The 27,056-nt window shown below is 46.3% G+C and overlaps 1 protein-coding gene across 1 annotated transcript; it reads left to right on the forward strand.

Moving 5' to 3' along the window:
• The first annotated feature begins 8,644 nt into the window (after positions 1–8,644).
• LOC121578922 (adhesion G-protein coupled receptor G2-like) lies at positions 8,645–26,998 on the forward strand. Its single transcript, XM_041893224.1, has 14 exons — positions 8,645–8,747; positions 8,900–9,125; positions 9,408–9,561; positions 9,784–9,951; positions 10,083–10,205; positions 10,550–10,595; positions 20,521–20,624; positions 20,742–20,866; positions 20,992–21,263; positions 21,376–21,478; positions 23,086–23,369; positions 23,498–23,599; positions 25,383–25,538; positions 26,901–26,998. Exons 1-14 carry the CDS (start codon positions 8,645–8,647, stop codon positions 26,996–26,998), a joined length of 2,064 nt encoding a protein of 687 aa, XP_041749158.1.
• Positions 26,999–27,056: the final 58 nt, after the last annotated feature.

Consider the following 27,056-nt stretch of genomic DNA (forward strand, 5'->3'; position numbering starts at 1 on the left):
TTGCTGGTGCTTAGCTCCATTCCATTTCTTTTTTATCCTGAAAAACTCCCCAGTCCTTAACGGTTACAAGCATACCCATAACATGATGCAGCCACCACTATGCTTGAAAATATGGCGAGTGGTACTCAGTAATATGGATTTGCCCCAAACATGACACTTTGTATTCAGGACAAAAAGTGAATTGCTTTGCCAATTTTTTTGCAGTATTACTTTAGTGCCTTGTTGCAAACAGGATGCATGTTTTGGAATATTTTTATTCTGTACAGGTTTCCTTCTTTTCACTCTATCAATTAGTATTGTCGCGTAAATACAATGTTGTTGATCCATCCTCAGTTTTCTCCTATCACAGCCATTACACTCTGTAACTGTTTTAAAGTCGCCATTGGCCTCATAGTGAAATCGCTGAGCGATTTCCTTCCTCTCCGGCAACTGAGTTAGTAAGGACGCCTGTATCTTTTGTAGTGACTGGGTGTATTGATACCCCATCCAAAGTGTAATTAATAACCTCACCATGCTCAAAGAGATATTCAATGTCTGCTTTTTTTACCCTTCTTTGCGAGGCATTGGAAAACCTCCCTGGTCTTTGTGGTTGAAATTCACTGCTCGACTGAGGGACCTTACAGATAATTGTATGTGTGGGGTACAGAGATGAGGTAGTCATAAAAAAATTGTGTTAAACACTATTGTTGCACACAGAATGAGTCCATGCAACATATTGTGACTTTTTAAGCACATTTTACTCCTGAACTTATTTACGCTAGCCATACTTATTGAATACTTATTGGCTCAAGACATTTCAGCTTTTCATTTTTTATTAATTTGTAAAAATGATTGTGTGAAAGCCAGAGACCAAAAAATCTCAATTTAATCAATTTAAATTCAGCCTGTAACACAAAGAAATGTGGAAAAAGTCAAGGGGTGTGAATACTTTGTGAAGGCACTATAAGTGTTGCATTGGTTTGCCTCATGGTTATGTGTGCACTGATCGTCACATATCTCTTCTCCCATCTCTGTTTCAGAGCCAGCAAAGGTGCATTGCAACTTCTCACAGCTCTGTGCCAATCAGTGTAAGTTGAATGAATCATGCTTATAATATGAATATATTATATTGCTGCATTAGTCTCTCATGTCCACTGTTATTTTGTTGCGTTATAGCCTTATTCTAAAATTGATTAATTTATATATATTTTTCTCATCCATCTACACACAGTACCCCATAATGACAAAGCAAAAACAGAAATATCACATTTACATAAGTATTCAGACCCTTTACTCAGTACTTTGTTGAAGCAGCGATTATAGCCTCGAGTCTTGGGTATGACGCTACAAGCGTGGCACACCTGTATTTGGGGAGTTTCTCCCATTCTTCTCTGCAGATCCTCTAAAGCTCTGTCAGGTTGGATGGGGAGCATCGCTGCACAGCTATTTTCAGGTCTCTAGAGATATGTTAGATCTGGTTCAAGTCCGGGCTCTGGCTGGGCCACTCAAGGACATTCATAGACTTGTCCCGAAGCCACTCCTGCGTTGTCTTGGCTGTGTGCTTAGGGTTGTTGTCCTGTTGGAAGGTGAACCTTCGCCCCAGTCTGAGGTCCTAAATGTGCTCTGGAGCAGGTTTTCATCAAGGATCTCTCTGTACTTTGCTCTGTTCATCTTTCCCTCGATCCTTACTAGTCTCCCAGACCCTGCCGCTGAAAAATATCCCCACAGCATGATGCTGCCACCACCATGCTTTACCGTAGGGATGGTATTGGCATTCAGGCCAAAGAGTTAAATCTTGGTTTCATCAGACCAGAGAATCTTATTTATCATGGACTGAGAGTCCTTTAGGTGCCTTTTGGCAGACTCTAAACGGGCTGTCATGTGTATTTTACTGAGGAGTGGCTTCCGTCTGGCCACTCTACCATAAAGGCCTGATTGGTAGAGTGCTGCAGAGATGGTTGTCCTTCTGGAAGGTTCTCCCATCTCCACAGAGGAACTCTGGAGCTCTGTCAGAGTGACCATCGGGTTCTTGGTCACCTCCCTGACCAAGGCCCTTCTCCCCCGATTGCTCAGTTTGGACGGGTGGCCAGCTCTAGGAAAAGTCTTGGTGGTTCCAAACTTCTTCCATTTAAGAATAATGGAGGCCATTGTGTTCTTGGGGACCTTCAATGCTGCAGAAATTCTTTGGTACCCTTCCCCAGATCTGTGCCTTGACACAATCCTGTCTCTGAGCTCTACGGACAATTCCTTAGACCTCATGGCTTGGTTTCTGCTCTAACATGCACTGTCAACTGTGGGACCTTATATAGACATGTGTGTACCTTTCCAAATCATGTCCAATCAATTGAATCTACCACAGGTGGGCTCCAATCAAGTTGTAGAAACATCTCAAGGATAATCTATGGAAACAGGATGCACCTGAGCTCATTTTCGAGGCTCATAGCAAAGGATCTGAATAATTAAGTGAAAAACATTTGCAAAGATTTCTAAAAACCTGTTTTCTCTTTGTCATTATGAGGTATTGTGTGGAGGAAAAAGTTTAATTTAATCAATTTTAGAATAAGGCTGTAACGTAATAAAATGTGGAAAAAGTGAAGGTGTTTGAATAATTTCCGAATGCACTGTATATTATTTATGTTTGAACTGCATGTTTGATTGATTGATTGTTTGATTGATTATACACTGAACAAAAATATAAACGTAACATGTAAAGTGTTGGTCCCATGTTTCATGAAATGAAATAAAAGATCCCAGAAATTTTCCATACACACAAAAAGCTTGTTTCTCTCAAATTGTGTGCACAAATTTGTTTACATCCCTGTTAGTGAGCATTTCTCCTTTGCCAAGATAATCCATCCACCTGACAGGTGTGGCATATCAAGAAGCTGATTAAACAGCATGATCATTACACAGGTGCACCTTGTGCTGGGGATATATATATATATATATATATATATATATATATATATATAATAAATGGCCTATCAAGAAGCTCAACAGGGTCTTGACCTGACTGCAGTTCGGCCTCGTAAACGTCTTCAGTGGACAAATGCTCACCTTCAATGGCCACTGGCACACTGGAGAAGTGTGCTCTTCATAGAGGAATCCCAGTGTCAGCTGTACCGGGCAGATGGCAGACAGCGTTTATGGCATCGTGTGGGCGCGCGGTTTGAAGAGGAGTGTGACAACATTCCACAGGCAACAAACAACAGCCTGATCAACACTATGCTAAGGAGATTTGCATGAGGCAAATGGTGGTCACACCAGATACTGACTGGTTTTCTGATCCACGTCCCCTACTTATTTTTTTGAGTGGGGGGTATCTGTGACTAACAGATGCATATCTGTATTCCCAGTCATATGAAATCCATAGAGTAGGGCCTAATTAAAAATGTTCTATAGACTTATTTCCTTATATGAACTGTAACTCATTAAAATCTTTGAAATTGTTGCATGTTGCGTTTATATTCAGTGTATAATATGAATTTGACATGTGCAATGAAATCTAATTTAATGTGTATGTCTTACAGCCGTGTACTACTGGATGGTCCTTGCTGTGGACGTGACTGGAGACCTGAAGAGTGAATCAGACATCAGTGACTGGGTAGGTCACAGGACTGTGAATGATTCTTAAATGACTGATGTGTGATGAATTGTTTCGAAACTGTACATTTGTTTAGTAATACATCAAACGTGACAGCACTGTTTACCTTTTTCAGCTCTGCGATCTATTTCATACTCACTTGGACACCTGTGAGCCCTACAAACCTGAACAATCAAATGGCACAAACTCAACAGACACACTGCGAACCACCTCAGTCAGTCCAACATATCCCACCCCCTACAACATGACAACACGGTTATACAACTTCACCATAACAACACCATCCCAGAACTTCACCACGACAACACCAACACTGAACTACAGCTCGACCCTCTCACACAACTTCAACATGACAGCCTTGACAACAAACATGACAACCATGCTTTACAATCATAGTATTACTACTCCTTCACACAACCATAGCATGATTACCACACTCTACAACCTTAGCATGACTACCACACTCTACAACCATAGCATGACTACCACACTCTACAACCATAGCATGACTACACCATCACAAAACCACAGCATGACAACTCATTCTCCCAGCTATACCATGTCTGTCAACTGGCCACATAGCACCACTAGGTAAAGTATTCAGTCACATGTCATTATTGTTCATTAATGAATATACAGTAGATGTGCAGAATATGATGTTTGAATATCAAAACATTAATCTCTTCTAAGCTAACTATGTTCATTAATTGTTTGTTCTGCAGTAAAGAGCACAAAGGTGGAAATAGGACTGCTGCCAGCCTGTTTCAAGTAAGACTAGATCTCTCTCCAGACAAACCTGCCTCAATGTGCATGTGAACATTAGAGGGTACTTTTGCTTTTTCTGTGAAAGTATGTGAGTTGAATCAAAACTCTTATCTTTACAGGACATTGAAGTGACATGCGTCAATAATAAAACAAGGATCAGGTTTGTTGAAAGACTAATTTCAATACTACAGTTCAGCATCCTCTGTCTCGCTCCACGTCTTAATACTGCCCCCTATCCCTCCAGGAGGACTAACTGCACTGTGCTGCTGAAGCTGAGGAAGTCCACATTTCCCTGTTGTGTCCAGCGGGCCCTGTGGTTGGCTGCGGAGAACAGCCCCATACAAGCCTATATTGTGGGAAATAGAGTGGAGAGAGTGGGTGAGTGACACTGACCCTAATGTGAATCTGAAATGTCTCACAGAAATGTAAATGTCCTTATCAGAGCCTCACGTCTGTTGCTTGTTGGTTGTAGCTAAGGGTCTGTGTCATAGTGCAGGCCAACTGCCTCCAAGTAATGGTTTTGCGAAGTGCAATGGCTCACTCAATGGCACCCTCCCTCTCCCAAACACTTGTCAGTCTCCAGGGCCTGTCAATATCTCATGGTAAGCTGGATATCACTCTGGAAAAGTAAATACTATGCTGTTATTTCTGTGTTTGTAGAGTTTCTATAGAATAAATAGTGTATCCATCTTCTCATATGAACATGTTTTATCTTACAGTGGACATGCAGGGACTGTTTATGTACCTCTTGGGAATCAAACCCAAATGAACTGTGGCAAGCCCCCTAAACCCCCCATTGGTAAAAACAAATTTATTTACCCATGTGATAATACTCATTATCCACATTTACACTGGTAGACAAATTAATTTGCCATTTCAACCTTCAGTGGGTTTTTAAAACACATATCTGTCTGTATCTTGATAAGTATCTTATTCCTGCTTTTCAGGGGTGATGATTTTCTGCAACTGCTCTGCTTATTGCTATGGTACAGGTAAGTGAAATATTTAAAAAATCAACTGATAAGTTCACTGATACTGTGATGGACCCACTACACTTTTTAATCTCCCACCATGTGATAACTCTCTCTCCCTCCCTCTCTTTTTAGCTGCGTACTACACCTTGGACATACAGATCACAGATTCTGCTATACACATTTCACACATCGTCAATCTGGTGAGTTAGTGCAGATATGCATATACAGGTAACTGCCAAAATAAATGAGGGATAAAAAGTGTATTGAAAGCAGGTGCTTCCACACAGGTGTGGTTCCTGAGTTAATTAAGGACTCAACATCCCATCATGCTTAGGGTCATGTATAAAAATGCTGGGCAGGCCATTATTTTGGCTCCCATGGCTATGACCCCATAGGATGACAATGCCCCCATCCACAGGGCACAAGTGGTCACTGAATGTTTGATGAGCATGAAAACGATGTAAACCATATGCCATGGCCGTCTCAGTCCCCGGATCTCAACCCAATTGAAAACTTATGGGAGATTCTGGAGCAGTGCCTGAGACAGCGTTTTCCACCACCATCAACAAAACACCAAATGATGGAATTTCTTGTGGAAGAATGGTGTCTCATCCCTCCAATAGAGTTCCTGACACTTGTAGAATCTATACCAAAGTGCATTGAAGCTGTGCTGGCCCAACGCCCTATTAAGACACTTTTTGATGCTGTTTTCTTTATTTTGGCAGTTACCTGTATGAGAGTGTGTGTGTGTGTGTGTGTGTGTGTTTGTGTGTACGTGCACTGTCTGTGTGCATGCATATACACTGAGTGTACAAAACATTGGGAACGCCTTCCTAATATTGAGTTGCACCCCATTTTGCCCTCAAGAACTGCCTCAATTTGTCGGGGCATGGACTCTACAAGATGTTGAAAGCATTCCACAGGGATGCTGACTCATGTTAACTCCAATGCTTCCCACAGTTGTGTCAAGTTGGCTGGATGTTCTTTGGGTGGTGGACCATTCTTGGGAAACACACACGGAAAACTGTTGAGCGTGAAAAACCCAGCAGCGTTGCAGTTCTTGACACACTCAAACCGGTGTGCCTGGCACCTACTACCATACCCCGTTCAAAGGCACTTCAATCTTTTGTCTTATCCATTCACCCTTTGAATGGCACACATACACAATCCATGTCTCAATTGTCTCAAGGCTTAAAAATCTACACTGATTGAAATGGATTTAACGAGTGACATCATTAAGGAATCATAGCTTTCACCTGGATTCACCTGGTCATTCTATGTAATGGAAAGAGCAGGTGTTCCTAATGTATTGTACACTCAGTGTATATGTGTGTGTGTTTAAAACGTAAGCTACCAGCCTTTATTAATTCCTTTTTCATTCATTCCTTCCCCAGGTTGATCAGCTAAAAAATCCACGACCCTGCCACAACATCTCAGTGTATTTCCTAATTTCTTCATCTGTTTTAATACAGTTTTACATTTTAGCAGACGCTCTTATCCAGAGCGACTTACAGGAGCAATTAGGGTTAAGTGCCTTGCTTAAGGGCACATCGACAGATTTTCACCTTGTCGGCTCGGGGATTAGAACCAGCGACCTTTCGGTTACTGGCACAACGCTCTTACCCACTAAGCTACCTGTTTTCTCTCTGCTTATTGTCAATATGCTCACACTTTCTAATTAGATCATTACAGCCTTAATGAACCCCAACAGTACCTATAGCACCATACCTCCCACACCATGTTTGATATTTTGACATAATTCTCTGTTACAGTCTCCCTTGTCCTCTGCCCAGCATATCAAGTATCTATCAGGTAATTTTGCATTGCGTTAATAACCCAACCCCACAATGAACTCTCATTGTTTTATGTTGCACTGCAAATGAACCATATGCTAACTTATTGTCACACACTCGTGGTGTGACATAAATTGAGACCTTATGACCTATTCAGAGTTGTTTTCCCACAGTCTGCTCATGTGGAATGCGTTGGCACAGAGACAAAGTGAGTTCCCATAATCCTTGCAGGCACAAAACCTTTAAATTACATTCAAGACAGCCGCCCTCGATGTGCAGTGACGATGGTCTTAATACTTATTAATAACTATACTATTACTGTTTTCTTACCAGTCTCCGAAACTGCAGTGTTATCGTGTGCCTTGACCATTCGGTGCCTATATGTGCAGTCAGTATTGCATTGATGAATGTGTTCAATGATGAGCATGATATTGACTATGATGGAAAGGTGACGCGAGCGGGTGAGTAGCCCTACCATGGAAACTGGAGGCAGAGGGCATCTGTGTCGTTATTCATATACATTATACAATATGTGTCTGGCTGTTTGTTTGTGTTCATATATCTCACACAGGAATTTGTAGCTGGCCAGGATTCAGTGGAAATCTATTGAATTCGACCTTCAGCTCAGCGAAGAGCAGCCTCAACCACTCTGAGTTCTGTGAGGCTGTAGAGGAGAACTATGGCGAATTTGTCTGGTCAGTCCAATCTCTCGTTGTGTGCTTCAAAGACGGCAAAACCTTGTTACACATTTTGTAATCATGTAAAACACTGTAAATGATGGAGAGTAAGCACGTTGCACATTGTTATTTGTACATTTAAGCTGTAACACTTAATCTATTACTGTACTAAAGATGTACATTTATCTGTCCTTTTCTCTTTTTAGCAATCAAGGAGAAATTGTGTGTGTGCTCCTGAATGAAATGTGTGACAGAGACCCCACACCTCCTCCTACTTCACCCAGCCCAATAGCCAACATCACTTTTCCTGCAACAACTACACTGTCTCCTCCAAACAACACCACTCTACAACAAAACACCACCTCCCTCCCATCGAACACAACATTACCTCCACTAAACACCACCTCTACAGCTCCAAATACTACAACATCAGCTCCAAATACTACAACATCAGCTCCAAATACTACAACATCAGCTCCAAATACTACAACATCAGCTCCAAATACTACAACATCAGCTCCAAATACTACAACATCAGCTCCAAATACTACAACATCAGCTCCAAATACTACAACATCAGCTCCAAATACTACCACATCAGCTCCAAATACTACCACATCAGCTCCAAATACTACAACATCAGCTTCAAATACTACCACATCAGCTCCAAATACTACAACATCAGCTCCAAATACTACAACATCAGCTCCAAATACTACAACATCAGCTCCAAATACTACAACATCAGCTCCAAATACTACCACATCAGCTCCTAGCACTATAGTCACAACACAAACCAACACAACGACAACCATCCAGCCCATTCATCCATCGCTAAACACCACCACAACCATGACCATTGCCACATCTACCCTGGGTAATACCACTGCAAACTCATCAACACCCATCCTTCGACCAGTGAACACCACAACAGCTGTGATAACAACCACCGCAGGTAACCACTGGCATCCTAACTCACTCTGATCTTTGATCTATACTTGTCATAGCTGCTGCTGTTACATTAATTTCCATTTAACATTTAGACCCATAGTCAAAGTTCCGCTCTGAAAACATACTTGTTTTTATTATGGATCCTTCTTCCCACAGCACACAACACCACAACAGCCAGTATTGAAGAGCAGTCCAACCAGCTGCTGGGTCTGACAAGTGACGTGTCCAAGCTCAACTCCTCCCAGGTGGACCAGCTGGTGTCCCACCTAGAGGCCCTGCTGGCTGGGCCCAACGTCAGCCTGGCTCTGGGGAAAATCTCTGTCACGATCGTTAGCAACCTGCTGGGTGCCTCCTCTGACACCCTGGCCTCCTCCTCCACCAAGTGAGCTACCTGGAGCTGAACAATCTACAGTTGTGCAGTTGTTCTGGCTGTTGTGCTGCCTGTTGTGCTGCCTGTTGTGCTGCCTGTTGTGCTGCCGGTTGAACTGCCGTTTGAGCTGCCTGTTGAGCTGCCTGTTGAGCTGCCTGTTGAGCTGTAGCTGAAATGATTACTTATACAAAGTCTGTAAAGAGACTGTTTCTACATTTCCTTGAAACAGAAAGAAAGCTTAGAAATGGCTTTGACTAGCCTGCACATCACAGTAACAGTTCATTTTTCTACCAGGATCATTGGGATTGTTGATACGGTGGGCCTGAAGCTGGTCGTTCAGGAAGAGGCTACGATTTTAACCAAGTCGGTCGCTCTCGCTGTCAAAACGGTGGACGGCACTAATTTCCAGAGAACATCTTTCTCCATCCCAGACCCCAACAGTGTGCAGGTATGACCTAAACCTTCCAGTAAGGAAATACTGAATAGGAAATACTGTAACCTTGGTTGCCCTCAAAATGCATGCAAATCTAATGTAAGACATCCTTCACTCTGCATGTATTATCTTTGCACAGTACAGTATGTCTGGTGTGGTCTGGTATGGGCTGGTATGTAAACTCATAACCCCTGTTTATTGCTATGTGTTAACCATAGAGAAATGTGTCCCCTGTAGATCCGTGGAGACGGCAGAGCCAGGAGGAGTGTGAGAGCAGAGGCATCCTCCCTCCCTCAGGGTTCCGTCACGTTCCCCTCCTCCCTCACAGCGAACCTCTCCCCTGAGCATCAGCTACAAGCCTCCAGACTCCAGTTCAATTTCTACCAGCAGAGCACTGTGTTCCAGGTACTCCAAACAATACCATATTCCACTGTATGATCTGCTGGAGTAGAATTGAAGCGTGGCATAGTTGAAAAACCTCACACCCCAGAGGACTAGTATAGTAATTGTCCGATTCTTTCCATACTGTTCCCCAGGACCGAGCCCTGGGAGACAGCAGGCTGAATAGTGGAATCCTGGGGGCCAGTGTGGCCAACCTGTCAATCAAATCTCTGCAGGAGGACGTGGTCATCACCCTGAGGAACACTGAACCCATCCCAGTGAGTCAAACAAACACACACTGTACATTCTAGTCAAAACCTTATTAACTATGTCCAGGATGTGACTTCTTGAGAAACTATTTAATATCTGTCACCTTGGGGCGGCAGGTAGCTTAGTGGTTAAGAGCGTTGTGCCAGTAACCAAAAGGTCGCTGGTTCTAATCCCCGAGCCGACTAGGTGGAAAAATCTGTCGATGTGCCCTTGAGCAAGACACTTAACCCTAATTGCTCCTGTAAGTCGCTCTGGATAAGAGCGTCTGCTAAATGACTAAAATGTAATGTAAATGTTGTTATCTCAATGAATCCTTGACACACTGTCTTCTCTTTATCATTTGTCCACACAGGCACATTTCGTGGTGTCATGTGCTTTCTGGGACTTTGGCATGAATGGTAAGTGTTCCGCTTGTGTCAAATCAGAATCAAATGTTACTTGTCAAATGCTTCGTAAACAACAGGTGTAGACGAACAGTGAAATGCTTACTTACGAGTCCCTTTCCACCAATGCAGAGTTAAAGATATAAAATATAAATAGTGACACGAGAAATAAATACAGAGTGAATAACAAGTAACAATAAAGAGGAAAAATAACATGTCTATGTACAGGGAGTACCAGTAAGTACCCAGTCGATGTGCAGGGGTACGAGGTAATTGAGGTAGCTATGTACATATAGGTAGGGGTAAAGTGACTAGGCAACAGGATAGATAATAGACTGAGCTGTAGCAGCAGCGTATGTGGTGAGTGTGAAAGTGTATGTGTGTGTGTGAGTGTGGCGTCAGTATGCATATGTGCGCATGTTATGGGTGTGTGGGTGTATGTGTGTGATGGGGTGTGTATGTGTTTGTGTTGGGGTGTCAGTGTAAGTGAGTGTGTTGGTAGAGACTAGTGTGTGTGTGCATAGAGTCAGTGCAAGAGAGTTAGTTAAAAAAAGGGTCAATGTACAGTGAGGGAAAAAAGTATATGATCCCCTGCTGATTTTGTAAGTTTGCCCACTGACAAAGACATGATCAGTCTATAATTTTAATGGTAGGTTTATTTGAGCAGTGAGAGACAGAATAACAACAAAAAAATCCAGAAAAACGCATGTCAAAAATGTTATAAATTGATTTGCATTTTAATGAGGGAAATAAGTATTTGACCCCCTCTCAATCAGAAAGATTTCTGACTCCCAGGAGCACACTCTTAAAGGGAGTGTTCCTAATCTCAGTTTGTTACCTGTATAAAAGACACCTGTCCACAGAAGCAATCAATCAATCAGATTCCAAACCATCCACCATGGCCAAGACCAAAGAGCTCTCCAAGGATGTCAGGGACAAGATTGTAGACCTACACAAGGCTGGAAAGGGCTATAAGACCATCTCCAAGCAGCTTGGTGAGAAGGTGATAACAGTTGGTGCGATTATTCGCAAATGGAAGAAACACAAAATAACTGTCAATCTCCCTCGGCTTGGGGCTCCATGCAAGATCTCACCTCGTGGAGTTGCAATGATCATGAGAACGGTGAGGAATCAGCCCAGAACTACACGGGAGGATCTTGTCAATGATCTCATGGCAGCTGGGACCATAGTCACCAAGAAAACAATTGGTAACACACTACGCCGTGAAGGACTGAAATCCTGCAGCGCTCGCAAGGTCCCCCTGCTCAAGAAAGCACATATACAGGCCCGTCTGAAGTTTGCCAATGAACATCTGAATGATTCAGAGGAGAACTGGGTGAAAGTGTTGTGGTCAGATGAGACCAAAATCGAGTTCTTTGCCATCAACTCAACTCGCCGTGTTTGGAGGAGGAGGAATGCTGCCTATGACCCCAAGAACACCATCCCCACCGTCAAACATGGAGGTGGAAACATTATGTTTTGGGGGTGTTTTTCTGCTAAGGGGACAGGACAACTTCACCGCATCAAAGGGACGATGGACGGGGACATGTACCGTCAAATCGTGGGTGAGAACCTCCTTCCCTCAGCCAGGGCATTGAAAATGGGTCGTGGATGGGTATTCCAGCATGACAATGACCCAAAAGACACGGCCAAGGCAACAAAGGAGTGGCTCAAGAAGAAGCACATTAAGGTCCTGGAGTGGCCTAGCCAGTCTCCAGACCTTAATCCCATAGAACATCTGTGGAGGGAGCTGAAGGTTCGAGTTGCCAAACGTCAGCCTCGAAACCTTAATGACTTGGAGAAGATCTGCAAAGAGGAGTGGGACAAAATCCCTCCTGAGATGTGTGCCAACCTGGTGGCCAACTACAAGAAACGTCTGACCACTGTGATTGCCACCAAGTACTAAGTCATGTTTTGCAGAGGGGTCAAATACTGATTTCCCTCATTAAAATGCAAATCAATTTATAAAAATTTTGACATGCATTTTTCAGGATTCTTTTGTGTTATTCTGTCTCTCACTGTTCAAATAAAACTACCATTAAAATTATAGACTGATCATGTCTTTGTCAGTGGGCAAACGTACAAAATCAGGATACTTCAAATACTTTTTTCCCTCACTGTAGGTAGTCCGAGTTGCCATTTGATTAACTATTTAGCAGCCTTGTTTTGCAGTCTTATGGCTTGGGGGTAGAAGCTGTTCAGGGTCCTGTTGGTTCCAGACTTGGTGCACTGGTACCGCTTGTCGTGCGGTAGAAGAGAGAATAGTATGACTTGGGTGACCGGAGTCTGACAATTTTTTGGGCCTTCCTCTGACACCGCCTGGCATTGTCATGAGCCCTCTCACTCCACCGGGTTACCACCTTAATGTGCTTCCACTATCTTCCACTCTGCTCATCTCTCTCTCTCTACTCAGCCTAACTAGCTCCACCTGTCCCTGCTCTGCTCGGCTCTAATTACTCTGCCAGCTGCGCTGCATTACCCACTAACCTCTCCCAGTATTTAAAGTCCTGTCTTGCAGCTCTCCTTTGTCAGATCGTCTGCAAAGCTCACACCCGGAACCTGTGTGCTCGCGCTTCTGGCTCACCCCTTGTTTTGTGACCCCGGACCTGCCTGATTCTTGGATACTCTTCTGCCCCAGGAAAACCAGACCTGCTTTCTGCCATTACGACTCCTGACTACTCTTCGACCCCGGTAACTCTGACCAGCCTTCTGCCTTGCTACAACGTATTTGGATTTCCCTTGAACTGTACTTCTGCCTTGTTTCATCCGCCCCGTTGTGTCTGTGTTTCCTCCCCCCCCAGGACTTCTGGACCACCAACCACCGGCGTCATCGGACGCATCGCTGCCACTGGGGGGGCACAGACCCAGCACATTGGACGGGATAACCCCTGGAGCCTTCACTCACTCCCTACTTCCCTTTTCCCTTAAGTTTTAATAAACTTTCTGGTGTGACGCAATTGTGGTCCTCTTGTCGTCTGTCTGAACCGTGACAGTACGATCTGACCCTCATGGACTCAGCGCACACTTCCCCCGACATGGAAACCGAAGAACCTGAGCAACCCACCGCCATGCTACGCCTGGAACACACTGAGAGAGAGCTAGGCCGCATGAGCGGCGACATCACCTCTCTGCTTCAGGTCGGCCACCAACAGCATCAGCAGTTCCAGCAGCACCAGCAGCAGTCCCAGCAGCAGCAACAACAACTCGCCAGGATCATCCAACTCCTCACCAACCTTACCCCAGCCAGTCTGCCCACCAGCCCTGCCTCCGAGTTACCTGCCCCGGTCATTGCAGCCGCTGCCCCGGAACCCAAGATTGGAAACCCCGAGCGGTTCAACGGCGATTCTACCCAGGTCCGGCCATTCCTGACTAGCTGCCGACTTCAGTTCTCCTTGCAGCCAAGGACCTTCGCCACGGAGGGGCTAGGGTCGGGTATGCCATCACTCACCTGACGGGCCGAGCTCGACTCTGGGGAACAGCAGAGTTCGAACGTCAAACCCCCCGCATGTGCAACCTTCGACCTGTTTGCTGAGGAGATGCTGAAGGTGTTTGACCTGGATTCACCAACCGCAGAGGCGTCTCGTGAACTGTTCAGTATTCGACAAGGCAGACGTACAGTCGCAGACCATTCCATCGACTTCCGAACCCTGGCAAGACGAAGTTCTTGGAACACACCATCGTTGGTGGACGCGTTCTTCCATAGCTTGGCTGACTATATCAAGGACGAGTTGGTCTCCCATGAACTGCCTTCCACTCTTGATGAAGCCATCGCACTGACTGTCCGGATCGACAGAAGGATACAGACCCGTCGTCGTGAGAGGGGGGCGCCAAGGTCCACCAACTACCGGCATTCGGAGAGATCCGACTGGGCTCCTGTCAGCTACTGCCACTCACCCAAGTCAGCTTGATCAGTCTGAGCCTATGGAGATTGGGCGAGCCTCTCTCACTCCTGCAGAGCGCCAGCGCCGCTTCACCTCAAACCTCTGCCTCTATTGTGGAGGTGATGGACATCGTGTGGTAACCTGCCCTTTAAAAGCCGAAGCTCACCGGGCATAGGGGAGTCCGGTTGAGCTCAATGACCATCCAGTCCTCCGACCGCAAACCCTTGCTGCAAGTTCACCTCCGCCTCTCTGACTCAACTCACACCCTGGCTGCTCTGGTGGATTCTGGCGCCGAAGCCAACATAATGGACATCAAGCTGGCACGCCAACTGGGACTGGAGAACCTCCGTTTGACACCTCCTATTCCTGCCCGGGCACTGGACGGACACTTACTCGGATCGGTCACTCATGTCACGGCCCCGGTCTTGATGGGTCTATCCGAAACCATCAAGAAACTATCCAGTTTCACCTGCTCCCCTCTCCAGGCCAACCCCTCATCCTGGGTTACCCATGGCTCCGCCGGCACAACCCTCAGCTCGACTGGGTGACCGGGGTGATCAGGGAGTGGGGAGAGGACTGCCACCGAACCTGCCTGCTTGCTGCCGCACTACCCCCTCGGCCAGTACCTACTAACTCCGCTCCTGACCTCTCCCATGTCCCAGAATGCTACCATGGTCTCAGAGAAGTGTTTAACAAAGCAAGAGCCACATCTCTGCCCCCTCACCGACCGTACGACTGTGCCATCGACCTCCTCCCTGGAACAGCCCCTCCAAGGGGCCGTCTTTATTCGTTGTCTGCTCCTGAAAGAAGGTCCATGGAGGACTACATCAATGACTCTCTGTCCACAGGATTGATCCGTTCATCTTCATCTCCGGCTGGTGCTGGCTTCTTCTTTGTGGGGAAGAGGGACGGATCTCTTCGCCCCTGCATCGACTACAGGGGACTCAACGACATCACAGTGAAAAACCGTTACCCTCTCCCTCTGCTCACCTCTGCTTTTGAGTTGCTCCAGGGAGCCACTGTTTTTACCAAGTTGGATCTCAGAAACGCTTACCACCTAGTGCGGATCCGGGAGGGAGATGAATGGAAGACCGCATTCAATACACCAACAGGCCACTACGAGTATCTGGTTATGCCTTTTGGCCTCACCAATGCTCCTGCTGTGTTCCAGGCTCTAGTGAATGATGTACTGCGGGACATGTTAAACAAGTTTGTCTTCGTTTACCTGGATGACATCTTAATCTACTCCAGAAACCTGTCTGAACACACCCGCCATGTCCAGCAAGTCCTTCATCGTCTTCTGGAGAATTCCCTCTACGCCAAGGCAGAGAAATGTGAGTTTCACGTCAAGACAGTGGCCTTCCTGGGGTACATAGTGGCAGAGGGAAGTATCCAAATGGATCCTGCCAAAGTATCAGCAGTCACTTCATGGCCAGTTCCGGAGAACAGAAAGAAGCTGCAACAGTTTCTGGGGTTTGCTAACTTCTATAGAAAGTTTATCCGGAACTACAGTACCGTTGCTGCCCCTCTCACTGCTCTAACCAGCACCAAGCAACCCTTCACCTGGACCCCAGCAGCCGACAAGGCCTTCAGTACCCTCAAGGTAAGGTTCACCTCCGCTCCCATCCTCCAGATGCCTGACGTGGACCGGCAATTCATTGTGGAGGTGGACGCCTCGGATGTGGGAGTTGGTGCTGTGATTTCTCAGTGGGCTGCGGAGGATAGGAAGCTCCATCCCTGTGCCTTTTTCTCACGTCGGTTGTCCCCCTCTGAGTGCAATTACGACATAGGGAACCGAGAGCTGCTGGCTGTGAAGCTTGCCTTGGAGGAGTGGCGTCACTGGCTGGAGGGGTCCACCATTCCATTTCTCGTTTGGACCGATCATAAGAACTTGGAGTACATCCGCACGGCCAAACGGTTGAACTCCAGGCAGTCCCGCTGGGCCCTGTTCTTCACCAGGTTTAATTTCACTCTGTCATACCGGCCTGGATCACGCAACACCAAGCCAGACGCCCTCTCCCGTCAATTCCAGAAGGATGACAACCCCTCCAAGGATCCTGTGTCGATTCTGCCAAGTCCCTGCATCGTAGCAGCTCTGACCTGGGCTGTTGAGGAACAGGTGCTGGAGGCTCTCCGTAACCAGCCCGGTCCCAGCACTTGCCCAGCTGACCGCCTTTTTGTCCCCGAAAACCTAAGGTCCCAGGTCGTTCAGTGGGGACATGACTCCGCCTAGCTTGTCACCCTGGCTCCACCCGCACTTACAACCTGCTCGCCCAGAGGTTCTGGTGGCCCGCTCTGAGAAAGGATGTACGGGAATTCGTCCAAGCCTGCCCCATCTGCAACCAACACAAGTCGTCCTGCCAGCCCCCAGCCGGATTGCTGCAGCCCCTGCCTGTGCCCAGACGTCCCTGGTCTCACATCGCCCTTGACTTTGTCACGGGGCTGCCCCCTTCAAGGGGCAAGACCGTCATTCTCACCATAGTTGACCGATTCAGCAAGATGGCACACTTCATTCCCCTCCCCAAGCTCCCAACCGCCAAGGAGACCGCCCAGGTGGTCCTGGAACACGTCTTCCGGATCCACGGACTGCCAAGGGATGTAGTTTCTGACCGTGGTCCACAATTCTCCTCCGCTTTTTGGAAGGAGTTCTGTCACCTGCTGGGAGCCACAGTCAGTCTGACTTCCGGATTCCATCCCCAATCCAATGGGCAGTCAGAGCGGGCAAATCAGGAGCTCGAGAAGGCACTGCGATGCATGACTTCACGCAACCCCCACTCCTGGTCGCAGCAATTGACATGGGTGGAGTACGCACACAATTCTCTGACCTGCTCTGCCATCGGTATGTCCCCTTTCCAATGTGTTTATGGATACCAGCCTCCTCTATTTGCCAGTCAGGAAGGGGAGGTTACTTGCCCATCTGCACTTGCGTTTGCCCGTCGATGTCGCCGCACCTGGTCACAGGCCCGAGCCACACTTCTCAGATCCGTTGCCAGCTACACTACCGGGGCCAACCGTCCGGAGAATCCCTGCTCCCACCTACCATGTTGGTCAAAGGGTGTGGTTGTCGTCAAGGAACCTGCCACTCAGGGTGGAGTCGCAGAAGTTGGCACCTCGGTTCATTGGCCCATTCCCTATCATAAGAGTGATTAGCCCAACTGCTGTCCGGCTCCAACTGCCTAATTCCATGAGGGTGCACCCCACTTTCCATGTGTCTAAGATTAAGCCCATTCATGAGAGTCCGCTGGTCCCTGCTGCGCCTTGTCCTCCTCCTCCACAGCTCGTCGATGGTGGTCTGGTTTACACCGTCCGCCGCCTGCTTCGGTCCAGACGGAGGGGTAGGGGTCTCCAGTACCTCATTGACTGGGAGGGCTATGGACCTGAGGAAAGGACCTGGGTGCCAGCTAGTCGGATTGTGGATAGGACTCTCATCACCGCCTTCCACCAACGGCATCCTGATCAACCTGCAATCCGTAGGGGCCGCCCCAGAGGGATCCCCTAACCGTCCTGCCCGCTCGGCTTCCTGTCCTGTGCCTGATCCTGTCTCGGGACCTGTCCCATCTCCCGACCACGGCCCTCCGGCTTCCTCCGAGGATGAGGGCGTTCGCTCGGACCGTTCGGAGGAGTTCTAGCCCTCCTCCGGCTCCCCTCCTCCCGCCCGGCGTGGTGTTGCTCTTGGGACTTCTGGGGCCGTCCCTTGGGGGGGTTCTGTCATGAGCCCTCTCACTCCACCGGGTTACCACCTTAATGTGCTTCCACTATCTTCCACTCTGCTCATCTCTCTCTCTCTACTCAGCCTAACTAGCTCCACCTGTCCCTGCTCTGCTCGGCTCTAATTACTCTGCCAGCTGCGCTGCATTACCCACTAACCTCTCCCAGTATTTAAAGTCCTGTCTTGCAGCTCTCCTTTGTCAGATCGTCTGCAAAGCTCACACCCCGGAACCTGTGTGCTCGCGCTTCTGGCTCACCCCTTGTTTTGTGACCCCGGACCTGCCTGATTCTTGGATACTCTTCTGCCCCAGGAAAACCAGACCTGCTTTCTGCCATTACGACTCCTGACTACTCTTCGACCCCGGTAACTCTGACCAGCCTTCTGCCTTGCTACAACGTATTTGGATTTCCCTTGAACTGTACTTCTGCCTTGTTTCATCCGCCCCGTTGTGTCTGTGTTTCCCTCCCCCAGGACTTCTGGACCACCAACCACCGGCGTCATCGGACGCATCGCTGCCACTGGGGGGCACAGACCCAGCACATTGGACGGGATAACCCCTGGAGCCTTCACTCACTCCCTACTTCCCTTTTCCCTTAAGTTTTAATAAACTTTCTGGTGTGACGCAATTGTGGTCCTCTTGTCGTCTGTCTGAACCGTGACAGGCATAGAGGTCCTGGATGGCAGGGAGCTCGGTCCCAGTGATATATGAAACGAAGACTACCTCTTACAATTAATATACAGTGGGGAAAAAAAGTATTTAGTCAGCCACCAATTGTGCATGTTCTCCCACTTAAAAAGATGAGAGAGGCCTGTAATTTTCATCATAGGTACACGTCAACTATGACAGACAAATTGAGAAAAAAAATCCAGAAAATCCCATTGTAGGATTTTTAATGAATTTATTTGCAAATTATGGTGGAAAATAAGTATTTGGTCACCTACAAACAAGCAAGATTTCTGGCTCTCACAGACCTGTAACTTCTTCTTTAAGAGGCTCCTCTGTCCTCCACTCGTTACCTGTATTAATGGCACCTGTTTGAACTTGTTATCAGTATAAAAGACACCTGTCCACAACCTCAAACAGTCACACTCCAAACTTCACAATGGCCAAGACCAAAGAGCTGTCAAAGGACACCAAAAACAAAATTGTAGACCTGCACCAGGCTGGGAAGACTGAATCTGCAATAGGTAAGCAGCTTGGTTTGAAGAAATCAACTGTGGGAGCAATTATTAGGAAATGGAAGACATACAAGACCACTGATAATCTCCCTCGATCTGGGGCTCCACGCAAGATCTCACCCCGTGGGGTCAAAATGATCACAAGAACGGTGAGCAAAAATCCCAGAACCACACGGGGGGACCTAGTGAATGACCTGCAGAGAGCTGGGACCAAAGTAACAAAGCCAACCATCAGTAACACACTACGCCGCCAGGGACTCAAATCCTGCAGTGCAAGACGTGTCCCCCTGCTTAAGCCAGTACATGTCCAGGCCCGTCTGAAGTGCATTTGGATGATCCAGAAGAGGATTGGGAGAATGTCATATGGTCAGATGAAACCAAAATATAACTTTTTGGTAAAAACTCAACTCGTCATGTTTGGAGGACAAAGAATGCTGAGTTGCATCCAAAGAACACCATACCTACTGTGAAGCATGGGGTTGGAAACATCATGCTTTGGGGCTGTTTTTCTGCAAAGGGACCAGGACGACTGATCCGTGTAAAGGAAAGAATGAATGGGGCCATGTATCGTGAGATTTTGAGTGAAACCCTCCTTCCATCAGCAAGGGCATTGAAGATGAAACGTGGCTGGGTCTTTCAGCATGACAATGATCCCAAACACACCGCCCGGGCAACGAAGGAGTGGCTTCGTAAAAAAGCATTTCAAGGTCCTGGAGTGGCCTAGCCAGTCTCCAGATCTCAACCCCATAGAAAATCTTTGGAGGGAGTTGAAAGTCCGTGTTGCCCAGCGACAGCCCCAAAACATCACTGCTCTAGAGGAGATCTGCATGGAGGAATGGGCCAAAATACCAGCAACAATGTGTGAAAACCTTGTGAAGACTTACAGAAAACGTTTGACCTGTGTCATTGCCAACAAAGGGTTTATAACAAAGTATTGAGAAACTTTTGTTATTGGCCAAATACTTATTTTCCACCATCATATGCCAATAAATTCATAACAAATCCTACAATGTGATTTTCTGGATTTTTTTTCCTCATTTTGTCTGTCATAGTTGACGTGTACATATGATGAAAATTACAGGCCTCTCTCATCTTTTTAAGTGGGAGAACTTGCACAATTGGTGGCTGACTAAATACTTTTTTTCCCCACTGTAATTGTTTTATTTTTTAGATGGCTCAGGAGGCTGGAACCGAGATGGCTGCTCTGTCAGGAACAGCACAGATAATGAGACTATCTGTGCCTGCAACCATCTCACCTGCTTTGGTGTGCTACTGGTGAGTCCATTCTGAGACACGGTTGTAATGTGATCTCTTCCATTCAGTCTTTGTCAACAGACTTGTTTTTAGAATGATTTAATGTGTATAACATGTTTTTGGTGTTTCTTCTGACAGGACATGTCCAGAACGGACATAACCAGTTGTCTCCAGGCCACAATCCTCAACTACATCACCTACATCGGGTGTGGCATTTCCTCCAGCTTTCTCTCCATCACTCTGCTCACCTACCTGGCCTTTGGGTGAGTCTGAGCGCAGGATATCCATGATGACACCCACTTGGAGAGCTGATCTAAATACAAAGACATATAAAAAAACTCTAATCAATGTAATATCAATCTTAATACCTTTCAATGTGTTCCTGTAGGAAACTGCGTAAGGACATCCCATCTAAGATCCTGATCCAGCTGTGTGTGGCTCTGTTGTTTTTGAACCTGGTGTTCCTGGTGGACGGGTGGCTGGCCCTCTACCCCGACTCTGTGGGCCTCTGCATCTCCACCGCCTGGTTCCTGCACTACTTCCTGCTGGCTTCCTTCACCTGGATGGGCCTGGAGGCCGTCCACATGTACCTGGCCCTCGTCAAGGTCTTCAACACATACATACCACGTTACATGCTCAAGTTCTCGCTCCTCGGCTGGGGTAGGTGAAACAATTATTGGCTTTTTTTCATTATAGTGAAAAACAGCCACCATTTGCAAGTAAAAGTAACAGTTGCTTACAGTTCAATGTAGTCTGTTGTCTCTCATCATAGGCGTCCCACTCCTTGTGGTCATCGTCGTTATTGCTGTTGATGAGGACAACTACGGCCTTGTTGGCTACGGAAAGTACTCAGATGGCTCCCCTACAGATGACTTGTGAGTCCCTTGCATTTTGTTCACTATTTAACATGCCGATTTACAGTTGGAGTCTTTGCATAAAGTGCGTGTATGTGCATCATGAAATGTATACCGATACTCACATTTGCATAATAGGATAGCTGATACGTCTACACCTGTTGTTTACGAAGCATGTGACAAAAACAATGTTATTTGATATATCCATTTATATATGTTATATATATGTTTGTTTTATATATGTTTTATAGACTACTGTTCAAAAGTTTGGGGTCACTTAGAAATGTCCTTGTTTTCGAAAGAAAAGCAATTTTTTTGTCCATTAAAATCACATCAAATTGATCAGAAATACAGTGTAGACATTGTTAATGTTGTAAATGGCTATTGTAGCTGGAAACGGCTGATTTTTAATGGAATATCTACATAGGCGGACAGAGGCCCATTATCAGCAACCATCAGTCCTGTGTTCCAATGGCACGTTGTGTTTGCTAATCCAAGTTTATCATTTTAAAAGGCTAATTGATCATTAGAAAAACATTTTGCAATTATGTTACCACATCTGAAAACTGTTGTACTGATTAAAGAAGCAATAAAACTGGCCTTCTTGAGACTAGTTGAGTATCTGGAGCATCAACAATTGTGGGTTCGATTACAGGCTCAAAATGGCCAGAAACAAATAACTTTCTTCTGAAACTCGTCAGTCTATTCTTGTTCTGAGAAATGAAGGCTATTCCATGCGAGAAATTGCCAAGATACTGAAGATCTCGTACAACGCTGTGTACTACTGCCTTCACAGAACAGCACAAACTGGCTCTAACCAGAATAGAAAGAGGAGTGGGAGGCCCCGGTGCACAACTGAGCAAGAGGACAAATACATTAGAGTGTCTAGTTTGAGAAACAGGCTCCTCACAGGTCCTCAACTGGCAGCTTCATTAAATAGTAACCACAAAACACCAGTCTCAACGTCAATAGTGAAGAGGCGACTCCGGGATGCTGACCTTCTAGGCAGAGTTACAAAGAAAAAGCCATATCTCAGACTGGCCAATAAATATAAAAGATTAAGATGGGCAGTCTGAGATATGGTGTTGTACGAGATCTTCAGTTTCTTGGCAATTTCTCGCATGGAATAGCCTTCATTTCTCAGAACAAGAATAGACTGATGAGTTTCAGAAGAAAGTTATTTGTTTCTGGCCATTTTGAGCCTGTAATCGAACCCACAATTGCTGATGCTCCAGATACTCAACTAGTCTCAAGAAGGCCAGTTTTATTGCTTCTTTAATCAGTACAACAGTTTTCAGATGTGCTAACATAATTGCAAAAGGGTTTTCTAATGATCAATTAGCCTTTTAAAATGATAAACTTGGATTAGCAAACACAACGTGCCATTGGAACACAGGACTGATGGTTGCTGATAATGGGCCTTTGTACGCCTATGTAGATATTCCATTAAAAATCAGCCGTTTCCAGCTACAATAGCCATTTACAACATTAACAATGTCTACACAGTTTTCTTTCGAAAACAAGGACATTTCTAAATGACCCGAAACTTTTGAATGGTAGTGTATATGTTATATATATGTTATACTCTATTGTAAGCCATACATCTTCTCTCCATTTTTCTCCCACAGCTGCTGGCTGAAGAACGACGTTGCCTTCTACGTATCTGTTGTGGCCTATTTCTGTGTCATCTTCCTGATCAACCTCATCATGTTTGTGGTAGTGATGGTTCAGCTGTGTCGGATAAAGAGGCAGAACCCCAACAACAAGAGGCACCGTAACGCGCTGCAGGACCTGCGCAGTGTGGTTGGGATCACAGTACTCCTAGGCCTCACCTGGGGCTTTGCCTTCTTCGCCTGGGGGCCCGTCAACCTGGCCTTCATGTACTTCTTTTGCATCTTCAACTCCGTTCAAGGTGAGATTTAGAGCTCCTCCAAATTTGCCTAAATGTTCTATCCTCAGAGAGGACAAACGGCTTGTGGGGTTTCATGAGGAAGTGTGTAACCAATTGATACTTAACCTGGAGCTTGTGTTCTCTTGCAGGGTTCTTTATATTTGTGTTCCACTGCGCTGTGAAGGAGAACGTGAGGAGGCAGTGGAGGACTTATCTCTGCTGTGGTAGACTGAGACTGGCAGAGAACTCAGGTAAGACCTGTTGACCTACATCTTGCAATAAACAGTGACCTACAGTGGGGAGAACAAGTATTTGATACACTGCCGATTTTGCAGGTTTTCCTACTTACAAAGTATGTAGAGGTCTGTAATTTTTATCATAGGTACACTTCAACTGTGATAGACAGAATCTAAAACAGAAATCCAGAAAATCACATTGTATGATTTTTAAGTAATTAATTTGCATTTTATTGCATGACATAAGTATTTGATCACCTACCAACCAGTAAGAATTCCGTCTCTCACAGACCTGTTAGTTTTTCTTTAAGAACCCTCCTGTTCTCCACTCATTACCTGTATTAACTGCACCTGTTTGAACTTGTTACCTGTATAAAAGACACCTGTCCACACACTCAATCAAACAGACTCCAACCTCTCCAAAATGGCCAAGACCAGAGAGCTGTGTAAGGACATCAGGGATAAAATTGTAGACCTGCATAAGGCTGGGATGGGCTACAGGACAATAGGCAAGCATGTTGGTGAGAAGGCAACAACTGTTGGCGCAATTATTAGAAAATCGAAGAAGTTCAAGATGACGGTCAATCACCCTCGGTCTGGGGCTCCATGCAAGATCTCACCTCGTGGGGCATCAATGATCATGAGGAAGGTGAGGGATCAGCCCAGAACTACACGGCAGGACCTGGTCAATGACCTGAAGAGAGCTGGGACCACAGTCTCAAAGAAAACCATTAGTAACACACTACGCCGTCATGGATTAAAATCCTGCAGTCCACGCAAGGTCCCACTGCTCAAGCCAGCGCATGTCCAGGCCCGTCTGAAGTTTGCCAATGACCATCTGGATGATCCAGAGGAGGGATGGGAGATGGTCATGTGGTCTGATGAGACAAAAATAGAGCTTTCTGGTCTAAACTCCACTCGCCGTGTTTGGAGAAAGAAGAAGGATGAGTACAACCCCAAGAACACCATCCCAACCGTGAAGCATGGAGGTGGAAACATCATTCTTTGGGGATGCTTTTCTGCAAAGGGGACAGGACGACTGCACCGTATTGAGGGGAGGATGGATAGGGCCATGTATCGCAAGATCTTGGCCAACAACCTCCTTCCCTCAGTAAGAGCATTGAAGATGGGTCGTGGCTGGGTCTTCCAGCATGACAACGACCCGAAACACACAGCCAGGACAACTAAGGAGTGGCTCCATAAGAAGCATCTCAAGGTCCTGGAGTGGCCTAGCCAGTCTCCAGACCTGAACCCAATAGAAAATCTTTGGAGGGAGCTGAAAGTCCGTATTGCCCAGCAACAGCCCCGAAACCTGAAGGATCTGGAGAAGGTCTGTTTGGAGGAGTGGGCCAAAATCCCTGCTGCAGTGTGTGCAAACCTGGTCAAGACCTACAGGAAACGTATGATCTCTGTAATTGATAACAAAGGTTTCTGTACCAAATATTAAGTTCTGCTTTCATGATGTATCAAATACTTATGTCATGCAATAAAATGCAAATTAATTACTTAAAAATCATACAATGTGATTTTCTGGATTTTTGTTTTAGATTCAGTCTCTCACAGTTGAAGTGTACCTATGATAAAAATTACAGACCTCTACATGCTTTGTAAGTAGGAAAACCTGCAAAATTGTCAGTGTATCAAATACTTGTTCTCCCCACTGTACGTGTGGTTTGTTTATGAAATCACAGTGCTCTAGGGTAAAAAAGCAGAACATTCTATGTCAACCTAAATTGAGATATTTTATGTCATTTAACTGACGTGAGGATTTCATTTCATTCTTCTTTTCTCATCACAGAGTGGAGCCGCACTGCAACACAGAAGACAGGGAAGAAGTCATTGTCAGTGACCAGAGCCACGTCCCTCCGCTCCGACAACTCCTCCCAGTTCAACCATTCCTCCATCTCCTCCTCCTTGGCCAACCACTCCTCGGAGTGGCCCAGTGGAGGAATAGGTAGGCATTGAGGGAGGGGGAATCAGGGTTTATTAACAACCAATATGGGTCAGACAACAGGATATAGGACACTGGAAGTCCATCCACCGTAACTAACTGACTTTATACGTGGTCCTTCAACGCAGAGGAGTTCATCTCAGAAATACACTACATTACCAAAAATATATGGACATCTGCTGGTCGAAATCATGGGCATTAATATGGAGTTGGTCCCCTCTTTGCTGCTGTAACAGCCTCCACTCCTCTGGGAAGGCTTTCCACTAGATGTTGGAACATTGCTGCGGGGACTTGCCACCATTCAGCCACAAGAGCATTAGTGAGGTCGGGCACTGATGTTGGGCGATTAGGCCTGGCTCGCAGTCGGCATTCCAATTCATCCCAAATGTGTTCGATGGGGTTGAAGTCAGGCCAGTCAAGTGCTTCCATACCGATCTCGGCAAACCATTTCTGTATGGACCGTGCTTTGTGCACGGGGGCATTGTCATGCTGAAACAGGAAAAGGCCTTCCCCAAACTGTTGCCACAAAGTTGGAAGCACAGAATCGTCTAGAATGTCACTGTATGCTGTAGGGTTAAGATTTCCCTTCACTGGAACTAAGAGGCATAGCCCGAACTATGAAAACCAGCCCCAGACAATTACTCCTCCTCCACCAAACTTTACAGTTGGCACTATGCATTCGGGCAGGTAGCGTTCTCCTGGCATCCGCCAAACCCAGTCCGTCGGACTGCCAGATGGTGAAGTGTGATTCATCACTCCAGAAAACGCGTTTCCACTGCTCCAGAGTCCAATGGCGGCGAGCTTTACACCACTCCAACCGACGCTTGGCATTGCGCATGGTGATCTTAGGCTTGTGTGTGGCTGCTCGGCCATGGAAACCCATTTCATGAAGCTCCCAACGAACAGTTATTGTGCTGACGTTGCTTCCAGAGGCAGTTTGGAACTCGGTAGTGAGTGTTGTAAGCGAGGACAGACAATTTTTACACGCTTCAGCACTCGGTGGTCTGTGTGCTTGTGTGGCCTACCACTTCGCAGCTGAGCCGTTGTTGCTCCTAGACGTTTACGCTTCACAATAACACACATGGCAGAACTTTTACAAACTGACTTGTTGGAAAGGTGGCATCCTATGACGGTGCCACATTTAAAGTCACTGAGCTCTTCATTAAGGCCATTCTACTACCAATGTTTGTCTATGGAGATTGCATGGCGGTGTGCACCTGTACGTAACGGGTGTGGCTGAAATAGCTGAATCCACTAATTTGAAGGGGTGTCCACATACTTTTGTATATTTAGTGTACCCCTCTAATGATTTGGATACAGTAACTTGTGCAGAATGATCTGTAACTCTGTTGTGTCCTATTGCAGGTAGTCCATTTGACGACAGAACCATCACTGCCCTAGAAGAGCCCAACTCAGACGTGTTCCTCAACGAGATAAACAGACAGTTTAGGACTCAGAGTTAGAGAGCACCCTGACACCTGTGAAATACTAGGGGCTCTATTCAACCTGTATCGCTGATGA

Source organism: Coregonus clupeaformis, chromosome 13 (assembly GCF_020615455.1).
Source record: "Coregonus clupeaformis isolate EN_2021a chromosome 13, ASM2061545v1, whole genome shotgun sequence".
Taxonomy (NCBI): Eukaryota; Metazoa; Chordata; class Actinopteri; order Salmoniformes; family Salmonidae; genus Coregonus; species Coregonus clupeaformis.